This window comes from Acipenser ruthenus, chromosome 2 (assembly GCF_902713425.1).
Source record: "Acipenser ruthenus chromosome 2, fAciRut3.2 maternal haplotype, whole genome shotgun sequence".
Classification (NCBI taxonomy): Eukaryota; Metazoa; Chordata; class Actinopteri; order Acipenseriformes; family Acipenseridae; genus Acipenser; species Acipenser ruthenus.
This window is the reverse complement of record NC_081190.1, coordinates 19332657-19357465: the sequence shown is the minus strand read 5'-3', so window position 1 is coordinate 19357465 and position 24809 is coordinate 19332657. Positions and strand designations below refer to the sequence as shown.

The 24809-nt window shown below is 39.8% G+C and overlaps 1 protein-coding gene across 1 annotated transcript in view; it reads right to left on the bottom strand.

Annotated features, from left to right (window-relative positions):
* Positions 1-24809, bottom strand: part of LOC117409185 (macrophage mannose receptor 1-like) — a 41481-nt gene that overhangs the window by 5515 nt on the left and 11157 nt on the right. Inside the window, exons 18-44 of the mRNA XM_059006998.1 lie at positions 21565-21675; positions 20957-20992; positions 20115-20249; positions 19613-19759; positions 18120-18254; positions 17533-17681; positions 16589-16733; positions 16413-16467; positions 16129-16195; positions 15546-15679; positions 14954-14997; positions 14612-14785; positions 13885-14039; positions 12967-13080; positions 12386-12501; positions 11462-11616; positions 10701-10906; positions 9854-10028; positions 7601-7819; positions 6469-6638; positions 5035-5105; positions 4652-4752; positions 4364-4483; positions 3423-3569; positions 2970-3124; positions 1245-1344; positions 502-746 (exon numbers count right to left, since the gene is read on the bottom strand). Of these exons, the coding sequence (XP_058862981.1) occupies positions 502-746; positions 1245-1344; positions 2970-3124; positions 3423-3569; positions 4364-4483; positions 4652-4752; positions 5035-5105; positions 6469-6638; positions 7601-7819; positions 9854-10028; positions 10701-10906; positions 11462-11616; positions 12386-12501; positions 12967-13080; positions 13885-14039; positions 14612-14785; positions 14954-14997; positions 15546-15679; positions 16129-16195; positions 16413-16467; positions 16589-16733; positions 17533-17681; positions 18120-18254; positions 19613-19759; positions 20115-20249; positions 20957-20992; positions 21565-21675 (3581 nt within the window). The remainder of the gene's footprint in view (positions 1-501; positions 747-1244; positions 1345-2969; positions 3125-3422; positions 3570-4363; positions 4484-4651; positions 4753-5034; positions 5106-6468; positions 6639-7600; positions 7820-9853; positions 10029-10700; positions 10907-11461; positions 11617-12385; positions 12502-12966; positions 13081-13884; positions 14040-14611; positions 14786-14953; positions 14998-15545; positions 15680-16128; positions 16196-16412; positions 16468-16588; positions 16734-17532; positions 17682-18119; positions 18255-19612; positions 19760-20114; positions 20250-20956; positions 20993-21564; positions 21676-24809) is intronic.

Sequence of the window (24809 nt, the reverse complement as noted above, 5' to 3'; positions counted from 1 at the left end):
TGTTTCAAAAAATAGGGATTCCTATGAAACTCGGTGGAATATGTAAACACTATTCTTGGCATTAAATGACTAGTCTAAGGTTAATCAGCCTGCCAAATACATGCCAAGTCACGGCTTCTGTTGAGTACAGTACTTACGTCATGTTAAACCTCACATTCAGCTTGTGCTTTCCAGCAAGGATTGTTTGTCTATGAGTTAACACTATTCTTTGTTTTATTACTTATTTTCTAATTAGACTGCAATGCTTTGTAAAATAATTATTCGATAAATATTACATAGCAAAGCACTGTAAGTGTATTAACTTCTAAAATCAGCACACAGTTTTTTGCTTTTTTTTAGCTCTCATTCCAGGTCTACGCATGTGAAATGCATTCTGGAAATGACTTGTAGCTCTTCTGGTAAAAGTACCAGCAGTGCTCAGACTGTTAACTTGTATGATAAGGTTGGAATAAATGTCAATGCTTAGTGATATGTGGTTAACGATGACAGGACTGTGCTTACTTGGCGCCTGAGTCCGATCCACGCATCAACTCTCCCCTGAAGCACAACCCCAGCCACAAAGTTCTGTTCATAGCTGTGGTCGATGCTGGCCAGGCTGCCCTTCTCCTTCTCACAGGCAGCCTGAGCATCCTGCCAGCTGGCCTGCAGCTCAGGCTCTGCCACCAGCTTGTAGCAGTTCTTCTTCCAAGAGGTGTAACCATGTGGGCATGGGCTCTTTGTGGGGGGCGGTGGCGGTATGCTGTTTGCTACGTATTGAAAACAGATTGTTTAACAGAATTTCAGTCCCACTGCAGGAGATTTCATGAGAACGATAGAACAGAACACCCTGTAACGTTACGGTCTCCTACTGCTGCACGCTTCTTTTTAAACTGAGTCATATTGATTATAGCACTGTATTCTGTATCCATATTTCCCAGTAAGTCTAGAAATTAGCATATGCGTAATGATACAAAATCAGTGACGTGTGCACTGGATCAGTTAACTTTAAGTCTTCCTGATTTGATGGGTACAAATTCTACACAAACCCAATTCATGGAAGTATTTGTGATAAATGCATAGTGAGAAACGCTTTTAGCTTGACAGCTCACATATCACTAAAGATGCTAGCTGCTAAAATCCTTAAAAGAGTATAACATGCTGTAAGTGCCTTGCCTGCCCTCGGAACAGTTAGCAGCACAGCTAGGAAGAAAATATTTATAGCACAAAAAGAGAATTATAGCAAAGAAAGAGAATTCAGTTCTTACATTTTTTCCTGTAGCAGACGAATCCTAACTTAGACTGGCACCCTCCATCATTCCAGCGCCCTGTTTCCCGGTGGCTATGTGCAATCATGGTACAGTGTTCCTGCCGCAGAGGAGAGCAATGTATTATAGGAAATGATACCAAGCAGAACAGAACCACGTGGCACTGTTCACCCCCTATTGGACTCTAATTATTCCATTAAATCCTTACCGTTATTTAAATCGACGCTAAACAAGATACAGTTTCTATAATCTAGAATGATAATAATACAGCCACTGCCACTACAACTCCTACTCCCAACAAAGGCCTCACTCTTACACACACTGCGGTTGGTATTACAAACAGCACAAGCCTTTTATTACTGAAGTGAGTGTTCTTCCTGTTTAAACTAACAACTGAACTCGGACCATCATTACACGACCTTCGTTAGGTTTGTGTGGCGGCAGCACGGAGGCTTTGTTTTTGTTTATGCTTTTGGAAGAAAGTACAGTACGTAATCAATCGAGAGCTCGTCAAGCGCAGCTATGGTCTTTTCCGCAAAACCAGCGGAGACGCCGTTTTGATTTTTCTGCACTGCTAAATACAGTGGTTACGATCTGCAGTACCGTGACGGGAGATAGAAACATTTGGCCAATCTTCCGACCAGAAGGCTGGTGGGAATGACTTGAATGGTCTCCAAATGACTGCATGTCTAAGGAGTGGTATATGCGTCTTTGTCATTTACTGAGACATTTCCTGGAGTGCCAAAAGAAACACACAGATGAGACGTTCGGTATCGATGGAAAAACGAGTTGCGGTCGCACTGTGGCGTTTGGGGATACGAACTGTCCCATACACACATATACACACACGGAAATGTCTGATAAACGATGACAGCATTACTTGAGCAGAAATCCACAGAGCACCTACTGTGGTTGTTTTCGTGAAGTTTTAATACACACACACAGTGTTACTGCACATTAACTAACCAAATTGAATTAATAACCAGACTCACTACTTCTTCTGAACAGGATTAACTAATGCAGTTGTCACTGCCTTTTGCAGCCAAATTGTGTGTGTACTTAAACTGTATTAAGAGCAAAAGGTGAACTCGCTACTGCATTTAGGCTGTGTGTGTACAAGGCCTTAGAAACAAGATACAGCTATCTATACAGCTAGCAGAGGCTCCTCTTTGGGGCAAGCAAAAGTGACAATTACAAGAACTTCAAATATTGGAACTTTTACTGCCTAGTTGTAGAAAATGACTGATTAGCAGCGAGTTGAAACTGAAGCTACTGCTACGGATTCTACCATTGTCCCAAAGAAGAAGATGAGCCAAAATGTGTTAACTTGGATGAAATGTAATAAAATACTTTGGGCTAGGATTATCAAAGCTATTTAATTCTGAAAGGAAAAAATACCACATCAAATACAATTCTAAAGCAAACCAGAGCATCATAAGACTACCTAGAGTCCACTAAACGAGTTGTTTAGTTACGATTCAGGTTATTTTATGGGGTGTTATTTTTCCTTGCTGGAACAACTGACCAGCAAATATCTTTGAGAATCTAGTATGATGAGAAAACCATGAAGAATCCTGAGCAGAGTTTGAAACTTTTTTCAGTCTCACATTCAGTTGTCCCACCAATAGGTAATTCTATGCTGTTCTTGGTACTGCACATTTATTTCACTGGTATTTCTACTGTAGCAATCCTCTACTGCCAGTACTGTAAACACCCCAATCTCACCCCTGAGTCTCCGAAGTTGTTGGGCTCCCCAGCGTTCCAGTTGGTGTAGAGCACCTGACTTCCATCACTCCAGGTGAATTTCCCCTCATGGAGAACATCAGACAGGCCAATCCACACGGGGGCTCGGATATCCTCCAAGTAGCTTGCAACAAAATCTGCAAGAGACAGCAATATGAGTTTATGGTTTACGAAGGCAGTAACATGATATTACCATGTTTATTTTTACAAGCTAGTTGGCCTCCAGAACTATGCTGTCTCTTTATTAATACCTTTAAAATAACTACATCAGTCAAGTCTTACGAGGTAAGGGGAAAGCGATGTGCATTGAGACAGCGAATAGAATAGGGCATTAGTTTTCCGCCGATGAAAGGTTTACAGATCTTTCATGTAGAAATAGAAAGCACTGTCATGTTAAACGGAGTCTGCCGTTGCTATTTTGTTTAATATTGTTACCATTCTCATATTGGTTATCAATGACAGCCAGGTCTCCTCCCTGGTCTCCACACCATGTCTGAGCAAAGGTCCAGTTAGCATGGAATTCATCCTTCCCATCATGTCTTCCCTTAAATAGGAAACATTTATTCCCAAAGAGCAGCCAGTCTGTGGGAACCAAACACACACAGTACAGCAGCTGCTTGAAAACAAACCATCAACATCATTTTAAATTGTACTTTCCAGTAAACATTGCAACACATTAATAAGTTAAAGAAGAAGAATTTCTTATGATTAGCTGTACTGTGTAACAAACCTATACTTTCCACCGGACACCACCCGAGTAAGAATCCATTCCATGCCACTTTCTGTCATGTTATTTTTTATAATATATACTGTTTTATATAGCTTTTGATTTGGTACAGTAGAGCTACACTACTAGCAATGTGAATTACAAGACAGAGAGATTCCTTTTTGTAAAGTGATTACATTTTCTTTGTACATGCCAACAAATTGTAATACTTGCCTGATAAGAATTACAAGCATTTTGTAGTCACCTTCCTATATAAACAATGCCCACATTATGGTAAACCTGAATTAGATTGTTCAATGTTTTTTTTAAAGCTACTAATGGACTAAATCGCTCCCAGATTTCAATGCTGTACTTCATCTGCATTCTACTTTAAAAAGTGACACAAAGAAAAGCAGAAACTTTACTGAACATTTGAAAACATTGGAGTCACTGTAAAAGCACTGACTAGTTCCTCAGGAGTTGAGCTGTTCAGGCTTTGGCTCTCCTACTCTTAGTGACTTGTGTGCTCATGTCTCTTTCCATGTGACCAAGAAATTATATAGAGGGACAAAGTGGAAGTACAGGAGGTGCTGCTGTCTGAAAAACTTGTATCTGCTTATTTCAAGGTATTAAAACCAAACATTGTATCAACCCCCCCCCGCGCCCTTACCTTGTGGGCAATGTCCACTCCATGGCTGAGTAGGAGGGGGAGCAGTATGACTATCTCCTGGATATTTCTTACACACATATCCTGCTGACGTTTTGCCACAGTTCATGTCATACCACGTTCCTATAGAAACCAATACAGGGATTCAAAGACATATTTCAAAATTCAAAGCAATTTCCAAGGTACCTGAACATATAATGGGTTTGGGCTTTACATATTGTAATTGGCACGCAGCACAAACATGTAGAATGACTAATTCAAGGGGTGGCATTCTTAAAAAAAAAAACAGACCTGCGTGCCGGCTCATTTGAACACACTGCTCTTCTCCATTAGCGTCATTGGGCTCTCCTGGTGCCCAGTTGACAAAAGTGACTGGTGAAAAGTCTAGCCAGCTGCAATACAATGTGGATAGACATTAAGGTTCATCCATATCCATTAAACACTTAATATAAAATGTATTTTAGTATTTCTAAAGACATACAAGTAGCATGATTTAGTTTTAAGATATCAGATATGCACTGACTATAAAGAGGGTAGGAAAGATTCCCTTTTCAATATTTGAGTGTATTGGTATAAAGTGGGTATGAAGGCACAAGCTGAAACTTGACTATAGCTGCTTTTAAGTTTCACTGTCATCGTTGTTGAAGTTATGCTGCATACTGTAGTTAACCTACTGGTATTCTCCTCCCACAACACCCATTTCCTTTAATCCAATCCAGGCATATTCAACTGCTCCTGTTCCAACCTGGAAATACAAACCAGAATTAGAGTCTGAGAGTGAACCCAGATCTACTTATACTGGTTTAACCTCTGGCCATTAGTAGCTGTAGTATTTTAGTAATAATCAAAATAGTAAACTAATAAATTCCATAACTCTTACCTGTCATGCACTTCAATTGCTCCATCTCAAATGTGCAGCTTTGAGCAAACATGTATTACAGCAAACGTGTGTTTTCATTTTAAAAACATGATATCTGGTACTAGCCTAGATTAAAGAAAGTTCTAAGTTTGTTTGCCTCACTTGTATGTTTCACCTCCTTGGGTCATTTTATCTCAGCAGTGACTTTGGGGTCAAAACATATTACTGGCTGAAAAGCATGTCAGTCAATAGCAGCTGGAAGGAGTTGGGGAGAATTTAACTGTCCAATAAAATAACCAAGGAGGTGAAAGGTTACTTGAGAGCAAGGCTTGCAAACAGATATGTCTTTGCAAACCGACCTATAGCGAACAGAGGTGCATAACAAGTGATTCATTATTTAGTTAGCTGCAACAACTCTAACAGCTTTCTATACCTAGCAGTAACATTACAACTACAGGTAAGAGGCTAGTTTTACTCTAATACTTGGACTTTCAAAGGTGACTCCTGCTAAAATCTTCCAATGGGGTGAAAAACACTTTCAATAGAGAAATGGCTCCCGGTATACAGTAAGGCAATGGGGAACCAGCAAGACGTACTGGCATGCGATTCACTGTTAAGTGATGTGTGAAACAAGATCCAGCAGCACAACCATTCCATTACTTGATCAATGTTTGAGTCTGTTCACTGTGAAGGGTATTTGAAAACGCAGTCCATCTCCAGAGATATTAAATGTTAACTGTGCTTCACAAAATCTCATTTTGGGTCACTAAATGCAATATAAAAAGGTTCATTGTAAAGTAATTGTTCCGTGAAATGAAAATGCATTGCGGTCGGCAATTACAAGGCTCTCAGACTGACTGCAAGTAAAGACCTTGTAAAAGCATAATACACCTTAGGGATATTTGCCGCAGATTGCTGTTTAAGTAATACCATCCCAGTGCTCCAAAACAAGCCTCTAAAGTGGGCGTAAGTGAGATGAGATGAGACAAAAACTCCAGAGCACAGAGTACTGTTTGGCTATTTCTTGTCATTTTTCTTTTACATATAGAGGATACACCTTGAACAGTCATAGAGTACTGTAGGTATTCCATTATAAATGTATATAATTGAGATGAATGTATAGAATTATCTTGGTAGCTATAACCCCTCTATACTGTAGGTTTGCACAGTTTCCTATTAAACTGTAGGGTGCACAAGTCCAGGGAAATTCAAACTGGGGGATGTCAAGCACTAGATACTGTATACACACCATGCTGGTGAGGAAGCTCTGCTCCTCTTCATCAGCAATGGAGGCCAGCCGTGCATTCTCTTCATAGCAGCGGAGAGCCGCGGTGTACAGGTCAGTGATCTCCGTGTCATTGTAATAGTAACACATGCCATTATTTTTTCTCCAGCCTGGGTTTGTTCCACACTCAATGGCTGAAACAAGAAACCGGTTTGTATGTAACTGCTTTCTCAATTAAGCATGGGCTGTACAGCTATGGCCAAAAGGTTTGCATTACCTAGAATTTTAGGACTGAGACAATTTAAAAAAAAAAACTATATGAACAATATTGTGGTCTTTTATTTAACATCAAAGAAACTACAAAATGATATTGCAAAAGTCTACCTGAAGCCATAAAAGTAGTACAGTATTTCATGTTAGATTTCGAAATGTCAGATTTTTCAATTTGGCAGTTTTTCGTTAAGTGTATGGAAAACTACAAAGTGGTATGCAATTCAATATGTTAACGTAACATTATTCAGCAGGTTTCATCAACTTTATGAAGCGAAATTAGTTCAGTCTAGAGTGATGCAAAACCTTTGGCCAGAGCTGTAGTAATAAAATGATGTACTTGTGTCTAAGACCTGAGAGGCAAGAGAACAGCTTAAAATACTGTGTTTGTCAAACCACCTCTAATGTTCTTACCAAATTGTTCTCATGAGAAAGACTAACTTTGAAATAGACTACACTTTAATAACACAGATTTATGTCATGGGTTGTTTAAAGAGGTTCTTTCGATTTTGATGAATTACAAAAAGTTAGATTTTCATAAAACCGTTCTAGACTGCATTAGAAACATTCTAGACGTGTCCTGCATATTACACTTAACTCAAACCATAGTTTATTTAAACAACTCGTCAATTAAAGTTTATGTATAGGGCCAGTATAACCACAATCCTGGCAAATATAGAATAACCAAAAATGTAAAAATGTTAAATGTAAACACCAGTAGTACACACATTTGTGTAGAAAGGCTGAAGGAAATAATCACAGAGTCATGTCGAACAATTTAAACACCTTGCAAACTCTCTTCAAATCATTTTTCTGTGTAAGATTTTTCTTTAAATTCATGTCAAAAGTCCAGACAGCAGTGTTTTTAACAGCCTGCTTCACACACCTGGTAAGTCAGGGGGAGGAACTGGTGGGATAATGGGTGCCTGTCCTTTTCGGATTTCACAGATCCAGTCTTTCACGGCATCACAGTTAAGGTCGTTCCAGTAGGAGTAGTTTGACCTGATCCCCATCTCCACGCAGTTCTCTCTGCCCTGGTGGTTGTTGGGTTCTCCAGACCCCCAGTTAGTAAAGCCAACAGGAGAACCATCACTCCACTGATACCCTGGAAGACAAAGAATGTCACATACAGAGAATGGCGATGTAAGGGTGGTAAAACATAAGCATATATGTATTGTATCTACTGTTTTCCAGAGATAAAAAAAACAGACAAAAGACCGAAAACAAATGTAATTGGAACCTGAGCGAATTATCAGTCTTGAACATGTTAATTATTCTGATAATTAATTGTAATTGAGTAGAGTGTATTTCATATATAAGTGGTTGCTGTAGTTCAAGCTATTCTATTTACAGCTGACCTTGAGAGGGAAAGACGCTATATAACTACAGCAAACCTAATATATAACATTTTAATAAATCATATACATGGATTCGTTTTGCACAAGGGAACACAAGGGAATCAATTTGCTATAATAACTAGGAGTTTATAGAAACCATGTCAATATTGCTCCAGATGTCTCCAGTCCAACTACACAACAGCAATATTATCCTCCTCCCATGGAGATGCCCATTCCTGTAACCAATTCTCTCAGAGATGTGTCAGTGCATCAGAGTGTCGTTCAAAGTGGAGGTTCGAAATCACACAGATTAACATCATGGTAGGAGCGTTGCCTGAGAAAATCAGTTGGATGCAGCACGTATATGATTTTTATTATTGCATTCAATTGTAAAGATAAGGAGACCAAAGCATTCTTGTGTTTGACATTGATTTAGAAAGCAAACATATCCACACTTGTGGCAGGGCTGTGGCCCTCACTTGTAAATAGTGTATTTTGTTGTTCTTTTAGTTTTTTTTTTTTTTTTTTAAACAAAAACAATTATGTGTTAAACAAGCTAGAATCGCCTCCATGCTAAAACATGTGTGGCATGTGGCCATGTGCCATTGGTTCATTGATGATCAATTAGCCCTGGCCACATGCTATATAAAGGAGCTCGAAATCCTGTTCTTTTGTTCTCTGCAAGTCTGAGACGGCTTGGCTGAAGCGGCACATGTGTGTGGAACCAGGGATTTTGGGACTACATTTAGAAGAGTGAATAGTTAGGGGATTTTATCCCACCAAAAGTGTACAGTGGAGTGTTAGGAGAGGCATCCTGCAGTGGCTTTTATTTTATTTTCTAGCAGTGTTTTGTTTTTTCTTTTTTGTATTGTTGTTTACACTCTTATTTGTGTATTCACGCCTGTGCACTATGTTGGTAAAGTTACGTGGGTCCACCTGCCTGATCCCTCCCCAGGAACACCATTGCTGGTACCCTAGTGGCGGCTACCTGCAAGTGAATTAAATTCGTAAATATTGTAAATAAACCTGGTTGGCTGTGTGGTGTTTGACTGCAATCCCTCTGACTCTCTCACTCACTTGCAGCAGATTCTCACACCCCTACTAAGACAATGGCATACTTGCCAACATTTGGAAACTGTTCAGCAGGACAGGATGCTGGGCCATATGCATAAAAACACACATCCACGCAACCACTCATCATCATATAAGTAATAGCCCCCCCCCTTCCCCCCATCAACCAAACACCACATGACCACCGTGATAGTAAAAATAGACATAATGAAACAACAGATTTGTCAGCTGCACAGAGAGCAGAACACGTGTTTTTCACTAACTCTACTGCGCAGAATAAATGAATATTTTTTACTCCAGTCACTATTAAAGGAGCACTTTCTTTTTTTGTTGCTTTGATGCCATTTTCATTTGCTGGACCTGACAGGCTGACTTTATTTACTATATATCTCAGAACCTACGAATGCTGTACAAAAATGAAGGGTGTGGCTAACTCCAGTCCTTCAAGTTCCATTGGCTCCCACATTTTACTTATAATCATATACATCAAATCATATTGCAGCAACAGTGAAGAAACAATGCGCTTCTCCAATAGAGAGAGAGAGAGAAAGCAGTACTGGCACGAGAGTGAATGCCCTGAAGAACTGTGAAGAATTTCCAAGGATAAGTATCGGGACACGGGAAATTTCCTAGGAAATCGTGACTGTCCCGACCATATAGGGGCTGTTGACATGAATGCAATGGAGTTTTCTAGTACCTAGATGGGTAAGAGAGACTGAATGCTGTGTTACCTCCACTCAAGGGGTCGTTCTGGAGTCCGATCCAGGCGGTCCTGCCAACGTCCCCAGAGGAGAGGAAGCGCTGCTCTCCCGAGCTGTGAATGCTGACCAGCTCCGCCCCTCTGGAAAGGCAGTCCTGGCGGGCGCTCTGCCAGTTACGTTTCTTGGAGTGGTCATTTAGGAAAAACTGCAGCACAAGGCATATTCACAGTTCACAGAAAGTATTACTGGTCTAGAATGCATTACATCCAATACAGGTTTATAAGTCCTACAGTAGGTGTAACATTTAGTAAGACTTTGTCTATTTAAAAAACTACAACTTTGGACAAATGTTGAACCTCAAAGCCCACCTCAAAAGCCACCAGAGGTTTATTATAAAGTGGTTGTAGCTCAGAACGTCATTCCATAAGTCTTACCCGTCGCGCACTTCCATTTGAAAGAAACGCATTACAGAAAACATGTATTTTCTTTAACTATGATTGCTGTTACTACACTCATGCCAGATCTTTAACATCCTAGAAATAAAGGAAGCAAACTGAGAACTTTTGTTAACCCAGTGTAATACCAGATTTCATGGTTTAAAACAAGTTCTACTAACTGTATCCTTTCATTGTGTTGTTTATCTGGTCTGTATCTGCAAAACTCACAAGTGTTCTCAGCAGTTTATAAGAATTACTAGCAATTCAAGTTGATCGGATTTTGCTATGAACAGTTTGAAAATAAATACCTCCAAAACAGTAATGAGGCACAGTATTTATGTATTTTTATAAAGTACAAATCAGATGTAATTTATAATGAAATCATTTCAAAAGCATTTGTATTGTTTATTGCCTGCACCTTGACATATACACAGTTTTACCTTGTAGCAGTGACTGAGCCCGTTGGTTGATTTCCAGCCATTCGCACAGCCTTCGGACGGAGCCTCAGTGGTGATGGGAGGTGGGGGAGAAATCCCGTTCCTCTCTGCCTCACACACAAAAGGGAATGAGGAATCACAAGGCTGGTCATCCCAGAACCCTCCAGCTGGGCCTGATGTCATGGAAACACAACTTCCTTCCTGGTTATCTGGAAAAGTCCAAATCCATTAATGATTAGTATTATCGAGCACATGCACTGGGTTACTTAGGGGGTGGGGGGGTACTTGGATTTCTGTGATGCTTTTAAAGTATAAAAATGAGCTCCTTAGCAATTGGATGAAATCTCATTCTTTATGGTAATGTAATGTTTGAAGTGTGAAGTTTAATTTTTTTTTTTATGTGTATTTTAAAAAATTGCTTTGGAAAAAAATATTCATATTTTCCCATTGAAGGACTATTGGGAATGTGAAATCAAATCTCTCTCTCTCTCTCTCTCTCTCTCTCTCTCTCTCTCTCTCTCTCTCTCTCTCTCTCTCTCTCTCTCTCTCTCTATATATATATATATAGAGATATATATATATGAGGTCATAAATGTCATAAAAACAATCATTCTGTTTTAACACCTTCAAGTCTTCCAAGAAAATAATATTTTGATTTTAAACAGAGCAGGACACCCCTTTTAAAATGAGATGGTATGATCCTGTATTATACCTGGTGAAAAACTCAATAACAAATGTAAGTAGACCTCGACCACCATCATTACCTGGCTGGTCTCGGTCCCAGTGTGTGAAGGTGACTGGGGCCTTGTTGTCCCACTCATAATCGACGCCCCCCAAAGCATTTCCTTTTGCCCGCATGCCAATCCACCAGAAACCAGAGTACTCTGTCAGCCTGTAAGTGAAGTGCGACTGCTCAAAGCTGGAAGGAGATTAAAAAAAAGAAGAAAATTAACTGATAGTGATAAAAGTCATTTAATTAATTAAAGCAACATACATGCTTTGCAACATGACATGCCTAGTTAACACGTTCACTGTTTTTATAGTAAGTGTTTTCATTTACAAAGTATTCTGAGGAGAAATGCTCAAACAGTTTCCTGATAAAACACACAGTGCAGGTCCAAAATCAGCCCTTGCATGAACCCATTCTTTCAACAAAAAGAATATTATATGTAAAAAGACAGGCAGATCAGCTGTCACATGATTTGTGCTATGGAAACGTAATTGTGTTGTTGTTATGCATTTACTGTTGGGAATAACTGGTCTATCAAGGGCAGAGCTGGTAGATGTGTTGGTTTTTAACTGGTCTGATTCAGTCGATTATTCTGGTTAAGAAATCAATATCTAAACTGCACTTATTGTTATCTGCACTCATAAATTAATCTAACTGTTGTAAACCTATGCTTTATACATATAGAGAAACCAGCTGGCAATCAGCTCGCCAGCAGTTACCAGCAGCAGGGCAATCTGATTTCTTTGATGCATTCCACTATTGTCCCTTACAAAAATTTGCCATGATAAATTGGTAGAGTAAAATTGCATTTTTTGCCATGGTTATACTATGCATTTACTCCAGCTTATCATGGTACGCCCTCTTTTTAATTTACCATACAGATATCATTTGTCATGCTTTCATTAAGTTTTATAGACTTTGCTTTGCTTTTCCTATGGAAAGCTTGTTAAGGGCTTACATGTCCAGGATGTGAAGTAATGTGCTGCTCTTTGACTGACAAAAAGTTTTGGCGGCAGACCACGTCAGAGGAGTCTCTTCAAGCCAGTAGCAAGAATAACGGTATCCTTCCCAGCCCTGGAAACAACAACACCCAAGGCATTTTGAAATCTGTTCACCCAAAGCTCAATTACTGAACCGATTTTGAAGTTCAAAAGAAAAGGCCCATTTTCTGAAGGCCTTGTTTATAACGGCCTCGTTCAGTTCCTGGTACCATATGTAGAGGGTCTCGCTTCCCAGCTTCAATATTTTATATGTAGTTAGTTTATTATCTGTAATAATAATAATAATAATAATAATAATAATAATAATAATAATAATAATAATAATAATAATAATAATAATAATAATAGAGATATCATTGTAATATATACATTTGACGACTCTTGCAATAAAGTTAAAATAATTAAACGTTCTCCTAGAAAGATTTAAAAATAAATTTAAAAAGGGACTTTGTGTGTGAATTTGTCTTGGTGAGAAGTAATAATGGTCAGTGATACAGACTAAGTTTGGGTTTCTTTATTCAGCCTCAGCAGCCCCTACCTCTTGGCATCCATAGACAGTGGGTGAAATGGATGGAGCTGGGTAGTGGTCTTTGGAGTGTTTGCAGATGTACGTGTTCAGTTCCGAACATGAGACATCATTCCATCTTCCATTCTAAAAAAAAAAGATTCATTATTAAGTTCAATTATAACTGTTAAGTTGCAGTGTTGTTGTCCTCCATAAATAAATGTAAAACTAAATGTGTAAAATGTACAGACTACGTCCGAGGAGTCTTCAGCACTGGAGACCTCAAAATAGGTCTTGTAAAAATAACTCGGACAAAAAGCACACTGTGTTCCTATTGTGCAGCCACGATCTTGGCCCAATATCATTTTTGTAAGACACATTTCTATATAACACATTCGTTTTAGTGGGGTTGTCTTACATATGGCAGTTCTGAAGGAGTTCATTCCAGCAACACAATCTACTGTAATACTTCATGTTAGGGACTCACCTGAGCCTCGTCCTTGCTTTTTTAGCTGCACTTAAATAAGATCCTAATACCTGCTGCACAGTAAGTGGATCTATAGTGTGCATGGCAGGATTCTCTCTCTCTCTCTCTCTCTCTCTCTCTCTCTCTCTCTCTCTCTCTCTCTCTCTCTCTCTCTCTCTCTCTCTCTCTCTCTCTCTCTCTCTCTCTCCTCTCTCTCTCTCTCTCTCTCTCTCTCGGATATTCATGTGAACAATGAAAATCATTAAAATAAATATCTACTAGGGACTAATTGTATTCCCCATGAGCATCTGAGGAGGTCTATTTTATTGATCTAGACATGGCGGATCCTAACACCACCGTTCTGAATTTATAACCCCCACTTTATTTGTATTGCATGTGGTATTGCTAATAGTTTAGTCTATAAATCACCCGGGTTAAACCACTGTTTTGGTCATTATAGTTATGGTTATCTGGCATTGCCATACCTTGTACAACATTTCTACACAGTTTTTATTATATGTATTATGGTTGGTGGGTCGCCCGCTATCCCAGTAAGTGAATCTGACCAGCTGACCATCAGACCAGATGAAGTAGTTTTGCATTTCCAGATCATTCATGCCAATCCACATATCACTGGTAGCTTAAAAAAAAAGACATTGAAGACATTTAAAAAGACTTCTATTCAACTTTTTTGTCATTTTTGTCAAAAACTTTTTTGTCATTTTTGTCACTGTTCATTTTTTTTATTTCTTGTGTTTTTAAAGACTATTCAGTTAATTTAAAGAAGAAATTTACTTGACTTTTAAATGGAAGTAAATTAATCTGATGTTTTAAAACACTAAAATAAAGTTTGAACTAAAAAGGTCCTCTGGCAATTTTCATCTTTTTTGTGAAATAAATCAAACTCCTCTCAAGCATACTTTTAACATAAAATAAACTGGAATAGTTTACATGTCACAAAGATTTTTGACTGGTATTGTTGACTGGCCTTGGACAAATAGGTTAAAGATGACAAAGATTTTTTTTTTTTGGATGACGGAAATCAAACCGCCTAACCCAACCAATTTTGCTTGTATCCGTCTCCAGTTAATAAAAACCTTGCAGCAGAATCATCTCTTTAACCAGCATTGCAGTTAAAAAGCAACACACGTACTAGTTCTGTCCTTGATCAACGAGTTATTCCCAACCCCAGTTACATTTCCCCCCTCTTACCCATGTAAAGGTAGCTCTCAATCCAGCTCTGCTCTGATTGGGAGAGAATGGACACCAGCTCTGCTCCGATCTTCCTGCATTCTTGGCGGGCAGACAACCAGGTCTGTTTGTCATTAAACGGTTTGTAGCAGAAATCTCCAAATTCATACCAGTCTGGACCCGCACACCGCATTTCTGAAAAAAACACACAACTGTTCATTGTGGACCTTACTGTGCAACTCCCAAAACGTACTAGAAACTCTCTCGACCCGTGGAGAGACTGGGGAGCGCCATAATAATCTACAGTTTATAGGTTTATTGTATTGTATTAGATATTCTCTATTGTGGTAAAATGCAACATACCTCCATCAGCGAATTTGAAAGAGTGTGAATAACTCCCATCATACCTGTGAACACATAAATGTAATAATTACACAGCAGGACTGCTACTGTAGGTTCCTGTAACAACTCTTTAAAAAAAGAAAAAAAAAAGAGGTAATTTTGTATTTAACAAGCAAGCTACTGTATAATTGCATTTCCTGTGTTACAGGAAAGCAAGTGTAGGGCTCAGGTGTTGAGTGAAATTTAAATTAGGAAAACTTTTTTTTTTTTTACAGAAAAAACAAGGGACTTATGTAAATATCGTTAATGCGTAAGGTATGTAGTTCAGTCAATATCTGAGCATTGCACAAAATAGAAAACGCAAATATCCTGACAGTAAACTGCTGCTTTTCTCCACTTATCTGGGTGTTTAATGAATTTGCAATCATAGGCTGTAAGCAAAGACTTGGAGGATAGAACTGGGACACACACCATGCTCCAAAGTGCCTGCCATGGCTGGATTGATACTGTAGGTTCCATCATTATACTGTACCACAATCCATTCAATCTGTGCACCACCACGCTCTGTGAATACAGGATTCTACTCAGTCTCAGACTGTACTGTGTGACCTACTGCTTGGTAGTGATGCCATTTCTAGTGGATGCTGAATAATGCGAGAGCCCAGCTTCTTTCAGCATTGTGCATTCTCCCCCATTCTCATTGAGGATTACTCCAGCATGAATAGCAGCCGCACAGATATTGGAGTCCTAAAAGGAGAAACCAAATAACTAAGTACCGGTCCATATCATTTGGATAACCAAGAACCAGAGGTTCAAGCACATTCTTATCTTGACTTTGTTTTTCTTAGTTGAATCATTGAAGCATCTGTCTGTGCTCCTAGAGGGTTATGGAAGAAAATGGGCTGGGGATACATTTCAGTGAAAACAACTGTTCAGCTGCCTGATGAATCCAGGCTAAGGCTACCCAGGCTAGGCGCTTGTCTCCAGGGTGCAGTAGCTTAGTAACATCTGTTGCTCACAGTACTTAGGGGGATTGACTTGACATTGCCCATTGCTCATCTTCAGCACTAAACACTGGTGAGTGGGTTGCAGCAGTGAGATGACATTTAAACTAGCCATTTCAAATTAGGTAGAAAAACTGGTCAGTATATATATAGATAGATATATAGATAGATATATTTAGGTTTTCTACCTACCCCACGGTACACATGGGAGCCATACACGCTGTAGTATTGTGTTGCACATCCAGCAGGGCAGTGTAACCTGAAAATGAATGTAGTATTCTTATTAGGAATATCTTCCAAGTACATCAATTTTTCTTGACTTTTCTTAACAGTGTACACAGTGTTGAGTTTAACTTTCCTGCTAAATTCTGTAGCAGACATTAGCAGTTATTAAATGACCTTATTACGAAAGGAGACATGCTGTACATGCTGTTACACCAGGGGCATTGTATTCTGACAGGGAGTTCCATACTTACGTCGTTCTATCGCTAACAAAGCTATATGCAGGGATGGACCCACACGTAAAAGTATCTGTGGATTAAAAGATAAATACATTGATGGAAGCAGTTTTAAATTAAACAGGTCTCTTACAAATGTTACCCTTTTTATTTAAATGTGAGCTTGGAAATAAATGGATATTTTGGTGGCTTACAGTTTGCTCTGCACCCCAGGATCTCCATGCGAAGGCCAAGCTGGATGTTGTGGGTCTGTGGTAGAATCCTGATGTGCTGGACTACAGGAGGTTGCCCAAACAGGTGAGTCACTGCAGTGTTGCGGTCAGTGTTACCAGTGAATTCCTGAACAGAAAAAAATGATTTCCCTGTATAATTTTGCTGCACTGAATTGAAAAATACTTAAAAGGGGCATTTTAGTTTGATTGTATAGTACTTATCTAATTGTACATCCTACAATACAAGATAGGAATACTGTACAGTGTGTTATAATTTATTTACACTTAATAAGCACCATGCATGCCAAATAATATCAGCTTGCGTTACAGTTAAAACAAGGTCATGGCTAGATAACTGTACATTTGGAAATTCACAGTGGCAAAATATCACAATCATATCAGGAAAGCTACATCTGACACTTTCTGTATTAAATAAATGGCTTCTTCCTTGTGGCCTTGTTGAGCTATTTTTAATGAAAGATCATAAAGTAAACAAGAGAAACACTCCTTATTACAGCTATACAAAAGTGAACCACCACAAAATAAACTTGACCTCAACTGGAACTGGAGGTTGGTCTTGGAGTGGATACTGTTTTGAATACTCTTTATTAAGAACCATTCTACTAAAGGTGAGCTCTAAACTGTGTGTTGTCATTGCTGTGGCAGACTACTGAACCCTGGAGGCAAGGGCCCAAACTGGGAAATATCCACCTGAAGTCACTGGGTGTCTGAGCAGTAGAGGTCGCTGAAGCACAATGAGGATAACAATGCCCTGCCAATTTGTTCCTGATTATATGTCTCACCCTGCACTTCTGCCTGGTCCTGGTGAGCCACTGGGGACCCCTTACTACACTTGTTATTGATTGAACATTTCCCATTCAAGAAAAGCCAATGAGCAAATACCACTTCTTTGCATGTATGATTACCGTGTCTTGGTAATTTGTCCATGTTGAGCCATCAGCACTGATTTGTACTTTGTAGGATTTCACCCAGTGGTCATCTGTAGGACACCCCTGCAACACCACTCCAGTCACCTTCTTCACCTCACCCAGATTCACCTGGATCCAGGAATTCGCTATCGGGGAAGAGACGGTAGCAACTGTATTGATGAACTCTGTCTTTTTAAAAGCCGAAGTACAGTAATAGATATATTATTTTACCAGTAATAAAGACCAAGACCAAGTGTCACTGATTATAGTCACTGTCAGAGCCAGTATAGTATCTGTTTTTACATTTCTGTGGGGATATACCAGAAGGATTTCTTCACAATGAAGTATTGACCTTTGCTTATCCCTGGATTCGTAGCAGTGTTTAAGATGCTTTGTAATAACCAGGGCAGCTTATGCACACTACACATAGCACATGGTCTCAGAATACAGTAATGGGGAAAACCTTTCTGGAAATTAGGGAAAAGTTGGAAATTCATTTTATTTCCATTTGAGACTGAAATGCAGGCATGTTTTTTTTGTTTGTTTTTTTAACCTTTATAATTCAAAGACAATCGGAGGTATACCAGCACTGGAGGGCATCCAGCAAGAGTTCCCATTGAGGCGGGCGTGGTCTGGTCCATGGTTACTGGAAGAAGAAGATGCTGATAGATGCCTATTAGTGATGTTCCCATCTTCCATACCAAGTCCTCTCACACAAACTAAATGGGCAAAAGTCAGAGAAGCAATTAGTGTACACAAGATAGTAAATTATGTCAGTAAAGATTATACATACAAACAGCAGTATTTCACTCAGAAGCTGGTTTACACATTATCTGTTGTAAATGCAACACTTCTAAAAACGTTTTGGCTTTCTATGAACATGAATGATAAAGTCTAAAAGGGAATGAAAGTTTCTAAATGGCAAGACAAGCTGTTGCTCAATACAATGCAATACTCTCCTAGCTGCAGCACTGTTTGTATCTTAATAACTTAATAAGTTGCACAAGCTCAGTGGAGTTGATGCAATTTATCTAAAGGGTGGTGAATCAACCATAATTACTACCATTGTTTAAATCCATAAAATAGGAACCTGAAAATTATGGAAGGCCATCAAAAACGCGTTATTTAGTACATGTTTCAAATATTTAGTACACGTTCTAATTTGACTTAGTACATGCTGTTATTGTAATTATTACGCATACTAAAAGTCGCCTTACATCTGCCATTCCCCTCCAATTCGTTGCGATATGTCGACTTGGCATTGGGTAAAGTCTAGTGAAAGATGGATAGACCCGGATCCTCCGAGACGAGTGTCAACTGGCGGTTTCAGAGCCTTAGAAATCGATTTAATTCCGTGGTAACCCCACTGTAACATATATGTAATTTTAAACAAGTGTTGAAAGATCTGGCATTGAATCTAATATTAGCTATGGTAACTCAATATATTAGTGTAAAACTGAAATAAATGTAATCAGAAAATAAAAAAACGATTGTGTACATTGTTAATACAAACTGAACTGTGTCACGGTCAACACTGTCTGTCTCAAGAAGTCGGCAGCACTCAGCAAATCTATGTTTGCACCGTAGAAAAAAATCTCTCGCCGCCAGGATTTGCAATTTTCCTTATTGATTTTTTAAAAGTGTATTTCATGTCTGAAATTAAAAAGATGTTATCCTGAAGATGATTGGCTACTCTTGTAATTACGCTGCATGACTGGAAAATGATCAGTCCCTATGTAGGTAGTACTGAGAAATGACCAGCCCCTATGTAGGTACTTGTAAAATGACCAGCCCCTACGTAGAAAATGCGTAGTTCATTTACATTTATTTAGAACAAGTGCTATTTTATGTATTCTGATTGGTTCAAATCAATACCTGTACTAAATATCTGAAACATGTGCTAAATAACACGTTTTTGACCCAGGTGGCCTTCCATAGAAAATCACTAAAGATGAATGCAATGTAGATGCTTGAATATAATAACGTGGTACACACTGTATTGTAACTCTATAAATAGCTGTACATTGCTCCTCAAATTAAAATACAGTACAAATGAAACCAAATACATTTCTCTAACCATTCTGCTCACAGCTGTAGACCACCTCCAAGTACTTGGAGACCTCAGGACAGGGGTCGTGTTCGACATGAGCAAGGAGGAAGCAGTGATTGCGATTCTCACAAAACTGCCGGACTGTTGCCAGGGTGTTTTCCACGATACAGGAACCTGGAGAAAGAATTCAATAAAATTAGAAATCTCCTATTAACAGGGATGTGTTAAAACAGAATATTGTGACTAAAATGACCTAGCCTATAAAATGTTAGGGGTTTAGATTATATGGGGCTGAACTCTTTTTCCCAGTTAAAACATTTGCTTTACTTTGAATTTTGCACTGAAAAAGCTTAGTTCAGTAAATATCAGCCTGTAGTGTTGTAACTGCATTCATGGGCTCTATTTCTCCACACTGGCACTTGGCTGTAATGCTCTACAGTCCATTCAGTGCACAAAAATGGCTTCACTGCCTTTAATATAACATAAAGCCTCATAAACTTCACTGCAAGAACTGCATTGTTTGCCATACCTGATGTTCCAGACTCAAGTGGACAAATTGTGGAGCTCTGTCTCCCAAACATGGCAGCCTGTATGCGGATCACACTGTTGTGTGGGCATGTGATTGTGGCGCTGGTATCCTGGCAGATGTGGACAGTTGTGTAGCCTGGAACAAAATGGGAGAATAAACGTTTGGCTTTCTGTGAAGTAATTTGCACTTGCACAGATACCACCCCCTTGACCTGGTGGTTGAAGGGACAGTTTCAAGCACAATGTTTCTCTGGTGGCTGCCGAACAAAACCTCATTATTGCCTCACACTACACCTGAGGAGTATTGCTTACACATATCTGCAGTACACCTGATCAACAGACATAGAGCAATATAAATACAAGGAACATTCCAAATGAAGAAGTGGCATACAGTAGATTCAGATATGATAACTATGTCAAAATCTCAGTCAGTAGTACAGTATGTGACAGAAGACACCAGTAAAAGCTTCTCGTTGAAACGTTTGTCAAATAATTTAAACTTGCATCTATGAGCATTTATACATATCTTATGACTAAACGTTTTATAGTTATAAGGATATAATAACTACAACAGCTTAGCCCATTTACTGTAGAATACCCTATTCTTTGTATCCTGAGTTTTATGCTATTATTTTCCAAGCCTGAATCTCATTGACATCACAGGCCCAGCCCCCTGTAGCAACCAGTCCTAACCCAAATGAACGTTGCAGGAATTTAGCAAGAAACCACCAAACATGCCCAAGAACAGCAGCCAAATCACCCTACCAGTTTAGATGCTTTTATTAAAGGGGCTGCCCATCAGTACTGCTACTATATGTTACACAGTATATGATTATATATTACCTTCTTGTGGATGATCTTCAGGAGGGGGGGAATTTCCTGTAGCAGAAAAACAAATAGAAAGCAAAGGCAAGATCATTCATTAGTATGATAAAAACCTTACTCACAATTCAAAGTATTTGCTAGAATTTGCCATGCAAAATGCAAAACTTTGATAAGGAAGCTAACCAAAGGGCCTTTTACCTAAAACTCGATGGCAGTTGTATACAGCATTTGTTTTTTTCCCATATACTTAACGGAAAAACTGACAAATTGAAAAATGTAAACTTTTGCGATATCATTTTGTAGTTGCTTTGATTACATGATGTTAGTCATGACACAGCATCTATCAAGACTAAATGATGTTCTTCCCATAGTCTTTTGGCAGCAATGCTATAGTCTTGTCTCTCCGATGAACCTCCCAGTGCTTTTTATTATACATTAGCAGTAGTATGATTGGCAGTGTGTTTGCACACTTGGCACCTGGAAGCTCCTTATATAGTGATTAGGTGTGCCTCATGCACTGAAGTTTATCAAATTTAGCAATGAAATAAAGTTTCATAGCACATAGTGATGAAGTATCACCCTCTCGACTCTAATAAAAACAAATGGGAGGAAAGTGAGCTCCATACCTCGACGTTTACAAATGTATCCTCGGTGGAAATCACAGTTGTCATCATTCCAGTACCCATCCCGTATTCGTACTGTAGTGCAGTCCTCTCCATAGTAGTCATCGGGATTGCCTGGGTGGAGATGAAGAAATAATAATGATGATAATCTTGTGAGCCCTTAAATACTAACTTCACCAGGCGGGTCAGTGTCAGAGGAGAGGCAGGGGGAGGCTGTGGTGGGAAGGGAGGCCTCAGAGACCTGCTCTGTCCTGACACAGCCACCCTCATAAGAGGTGTAGCAGGTGGGACCATTTTATTAATTGTTATCAATAATCAAATTGTTGCAACGTTCCTAACAATTTGCGCATCTCTATATAACGCACGGCAGTTTCATTTCGTGAATTAAGACTGCTGTGGTTGCTTCGGTTTACACTTTTTGGTCTCCCGGCTGCTACTGTGAACGGTGAGAAAGATCTATCGCTCTCTTTCTCTCCCGCTTTGTTTATTTGTGTGCTGGTCTCCCCTGTTTCTAAATGCTTTTATTCTTCTTTATTTTTGTTTTATTTAGTAGGATGAACAGTCTGGAAAGGAGACTGATCGTTTCGGTTCACCCGAGTTAATGTGTGGTTTGTTTTCTTTTGTTTTAAATGATTTTAGGCAGTTTACTTGTTTTTTTAACATATATAAAATGAGCGTAGTATTTGTGTGTTTTATTATGCTTGCTACAAAAAAAAGGAAAACACCCAACTTGACTATACTACTCCCTATTAGTGGTATAATTGCAAACACGTGTGGTATCTGCTTCTTCCCTTAGCTGGAATTCGTGTTGCTGTTTGAATCGGCATTTAAATAGGTAAGTGGATTGTAGTATATTTGTTATAATCGTTGCTTGCTTAGGTAAGCAGCCTGCACTTAAATTAAAAATTAAAAAAATGAATCAAGTGATCCAAACTGTGTTTGGGGCGTGTTGAATTGTGAGGTTGATGCAAATTTATTGTAAAGTATACTGCTCCAGGCCTACAGGATAGTATAAATTGGCAATCAGTGTCTTAGAACGCTAGCCGTTCTGAGCGCCAGCCAGTCTAAGGGCCACAAGTCCAAGGGCAGTCTGAGCTGTGGTAGTCGGAGCGAGGACCTTTTCCAAATCCCTCTGGATCCCCTGGATAAAGCAGGCTCACTCGTTCTCCACTCCCAGAATGAACACTGGTAAGTACCTGCTGCACATACCCTTACTAACTCCTTCTTCCCCTACACTGCCCGCTACAAACTTGAACTTACTAACTCCTTCTCCCTCCTATGCTGCCCGCTACAGACTTGAAAATCTCATTTTTGAAATTGTCGCTCTCTGACTAACAAATCTTTGCTTCTCAGCAAACTTATAACCGATACCAATCTTGATCTTCTCTGTCCAGCTGAAACCTGGCACTCTGCAAACGACATGCACTCGCTGCATCTATGCATCTAGCCACCCCAAAGCTCTATTCCCTTTGACAAACCTCGCTTCACTGGCCGAGGCGGGGGCACTGCTGTTATTGCAAATTCTGTGCTCGCTTCCTCAGTTCTTTCTTTGCCTGCCTTTTCTTCATTTGAACATCCCGCCATCAAGCTGCCCTCTCCCATGTCCCTCATCCTTGCTGTTATCTACCGTCCACCTAAGAGCAACTCTGCTTTTATTGCTGGGTTTTCAGAATTCCTCTCCCTCATCTGCACTTCTACTGACAAAATCCTACTTCTAGGTGACTTCAACATTCATGTTGACTTGCCTTCCTCCCCCCTAATGACCGACTTCAACACGCTTCTGGACTGTCTTGGACTCTCTCAATCTGTCAACGTCCCCACTCACACCGGAGGACACACCCTGGATCTGCTCATCACCAGGGGCCTTGATGTCTCCAATCTCTCCGTCTCAGATGTCTCTCTCTCTGACCATTTCTTAATCACTGCTAATATTAATCTCCCTGCTCCTTCCTCCGCTACTGATACTGTTGTCTCCTTCCGTCCCAAGAATCTGCCGAATCCTCTGAAACTCTCGAAATGCGTCTCTGCATCCCCTCTAACTGGTACTCTCCCGTCTTCAGTTGATGATGCAGTGACCCTCTACAACGCCACTCTTACTCATATCATCGACACTGTTGCCCCGCTTACAACCAGAACGGTCAAGAAAGATTGAAACCCCCCATGGTACACCCTCAAACTTTGACTGCTTAAGTCTGCCTGCCACAAGCCTGAGCACAAGTGAATGTCGTCTGGACTAACGGTTCACAGAGAGATCTGGACCGATCATCTCGCGAGCTACAGTCGTGCCCTTGCCACGGCCAGGATGAAATACTTCTCTGAAATCATAACTATGGGACATGCTAAACCCAATGTTCTCTTCAAGACCAAATCCTACATCCAGCCACTGACAGATCCAACTCCCGTCCATCCTCCTCTCTTACCTGTCATGATTTCTCCTCCTTCTTTAGGAACAAAATTGACAACATCTATTCTACGCTGTCCCACCACAAACACAGTTTACTACTTGACCACCTTGACGCTCCTCTGGTTGCCCCTCCTGCCCTCTCCTCCTTCTCTCCTTTCTCCATTGCTGATGCTTCTGGCTTACTGTTGAAATCAACTACTGTCACATTTCCCCTGGACCCCTGGCCGACTAACCTTGTCCGTCTCTGTGCTTCTGATCTTTCTCCCTCCATTATGCACACTCTCAACCTGTCCCTGGGCTCGGTTCCTGCTGCCCTTAAACTTGCCCGAGTTACGCCGGTACTTAAAAAAACCCTCCCTTGACCTGGCTAACTTATCTAATTTCTGTCGCATCTCCAATCTCCCTTTTCTCTCAAAAACTCTCGAAAGGGCTGTAGCCAGTCAGCTGATGAATCATCTCACGGACAACAATCTGCTTGAATCTCTACAGTCTGGTTTCCAGCCGCATCACAGTACTGAAACTGCTCTGCTCCGGATTGTGAATGATCTCCTGCTCAATGCTGATGCTGGTGCTCCCTCTGTGCTTGGACCTACCTGTTCTCTCTTGCTTTCCATGCTCTTTAAGCCTGATATCTGCTATTAGCTACTGTGTTTTTGCTGCTGTTTCATGTATTATGTTACTATCATGTATTATGCACTTTCCACTGTATTTAATGTATTATGCATTTTTTTTACTGTATATCATGTATCATGCATTTCTCTGTATTTAAAGTACTATGAATTCTTGTTGTTACTGCATCTTGTAAAGTGCTTTGTGATGGTGGTCCACTATGAAAGGCTCTATA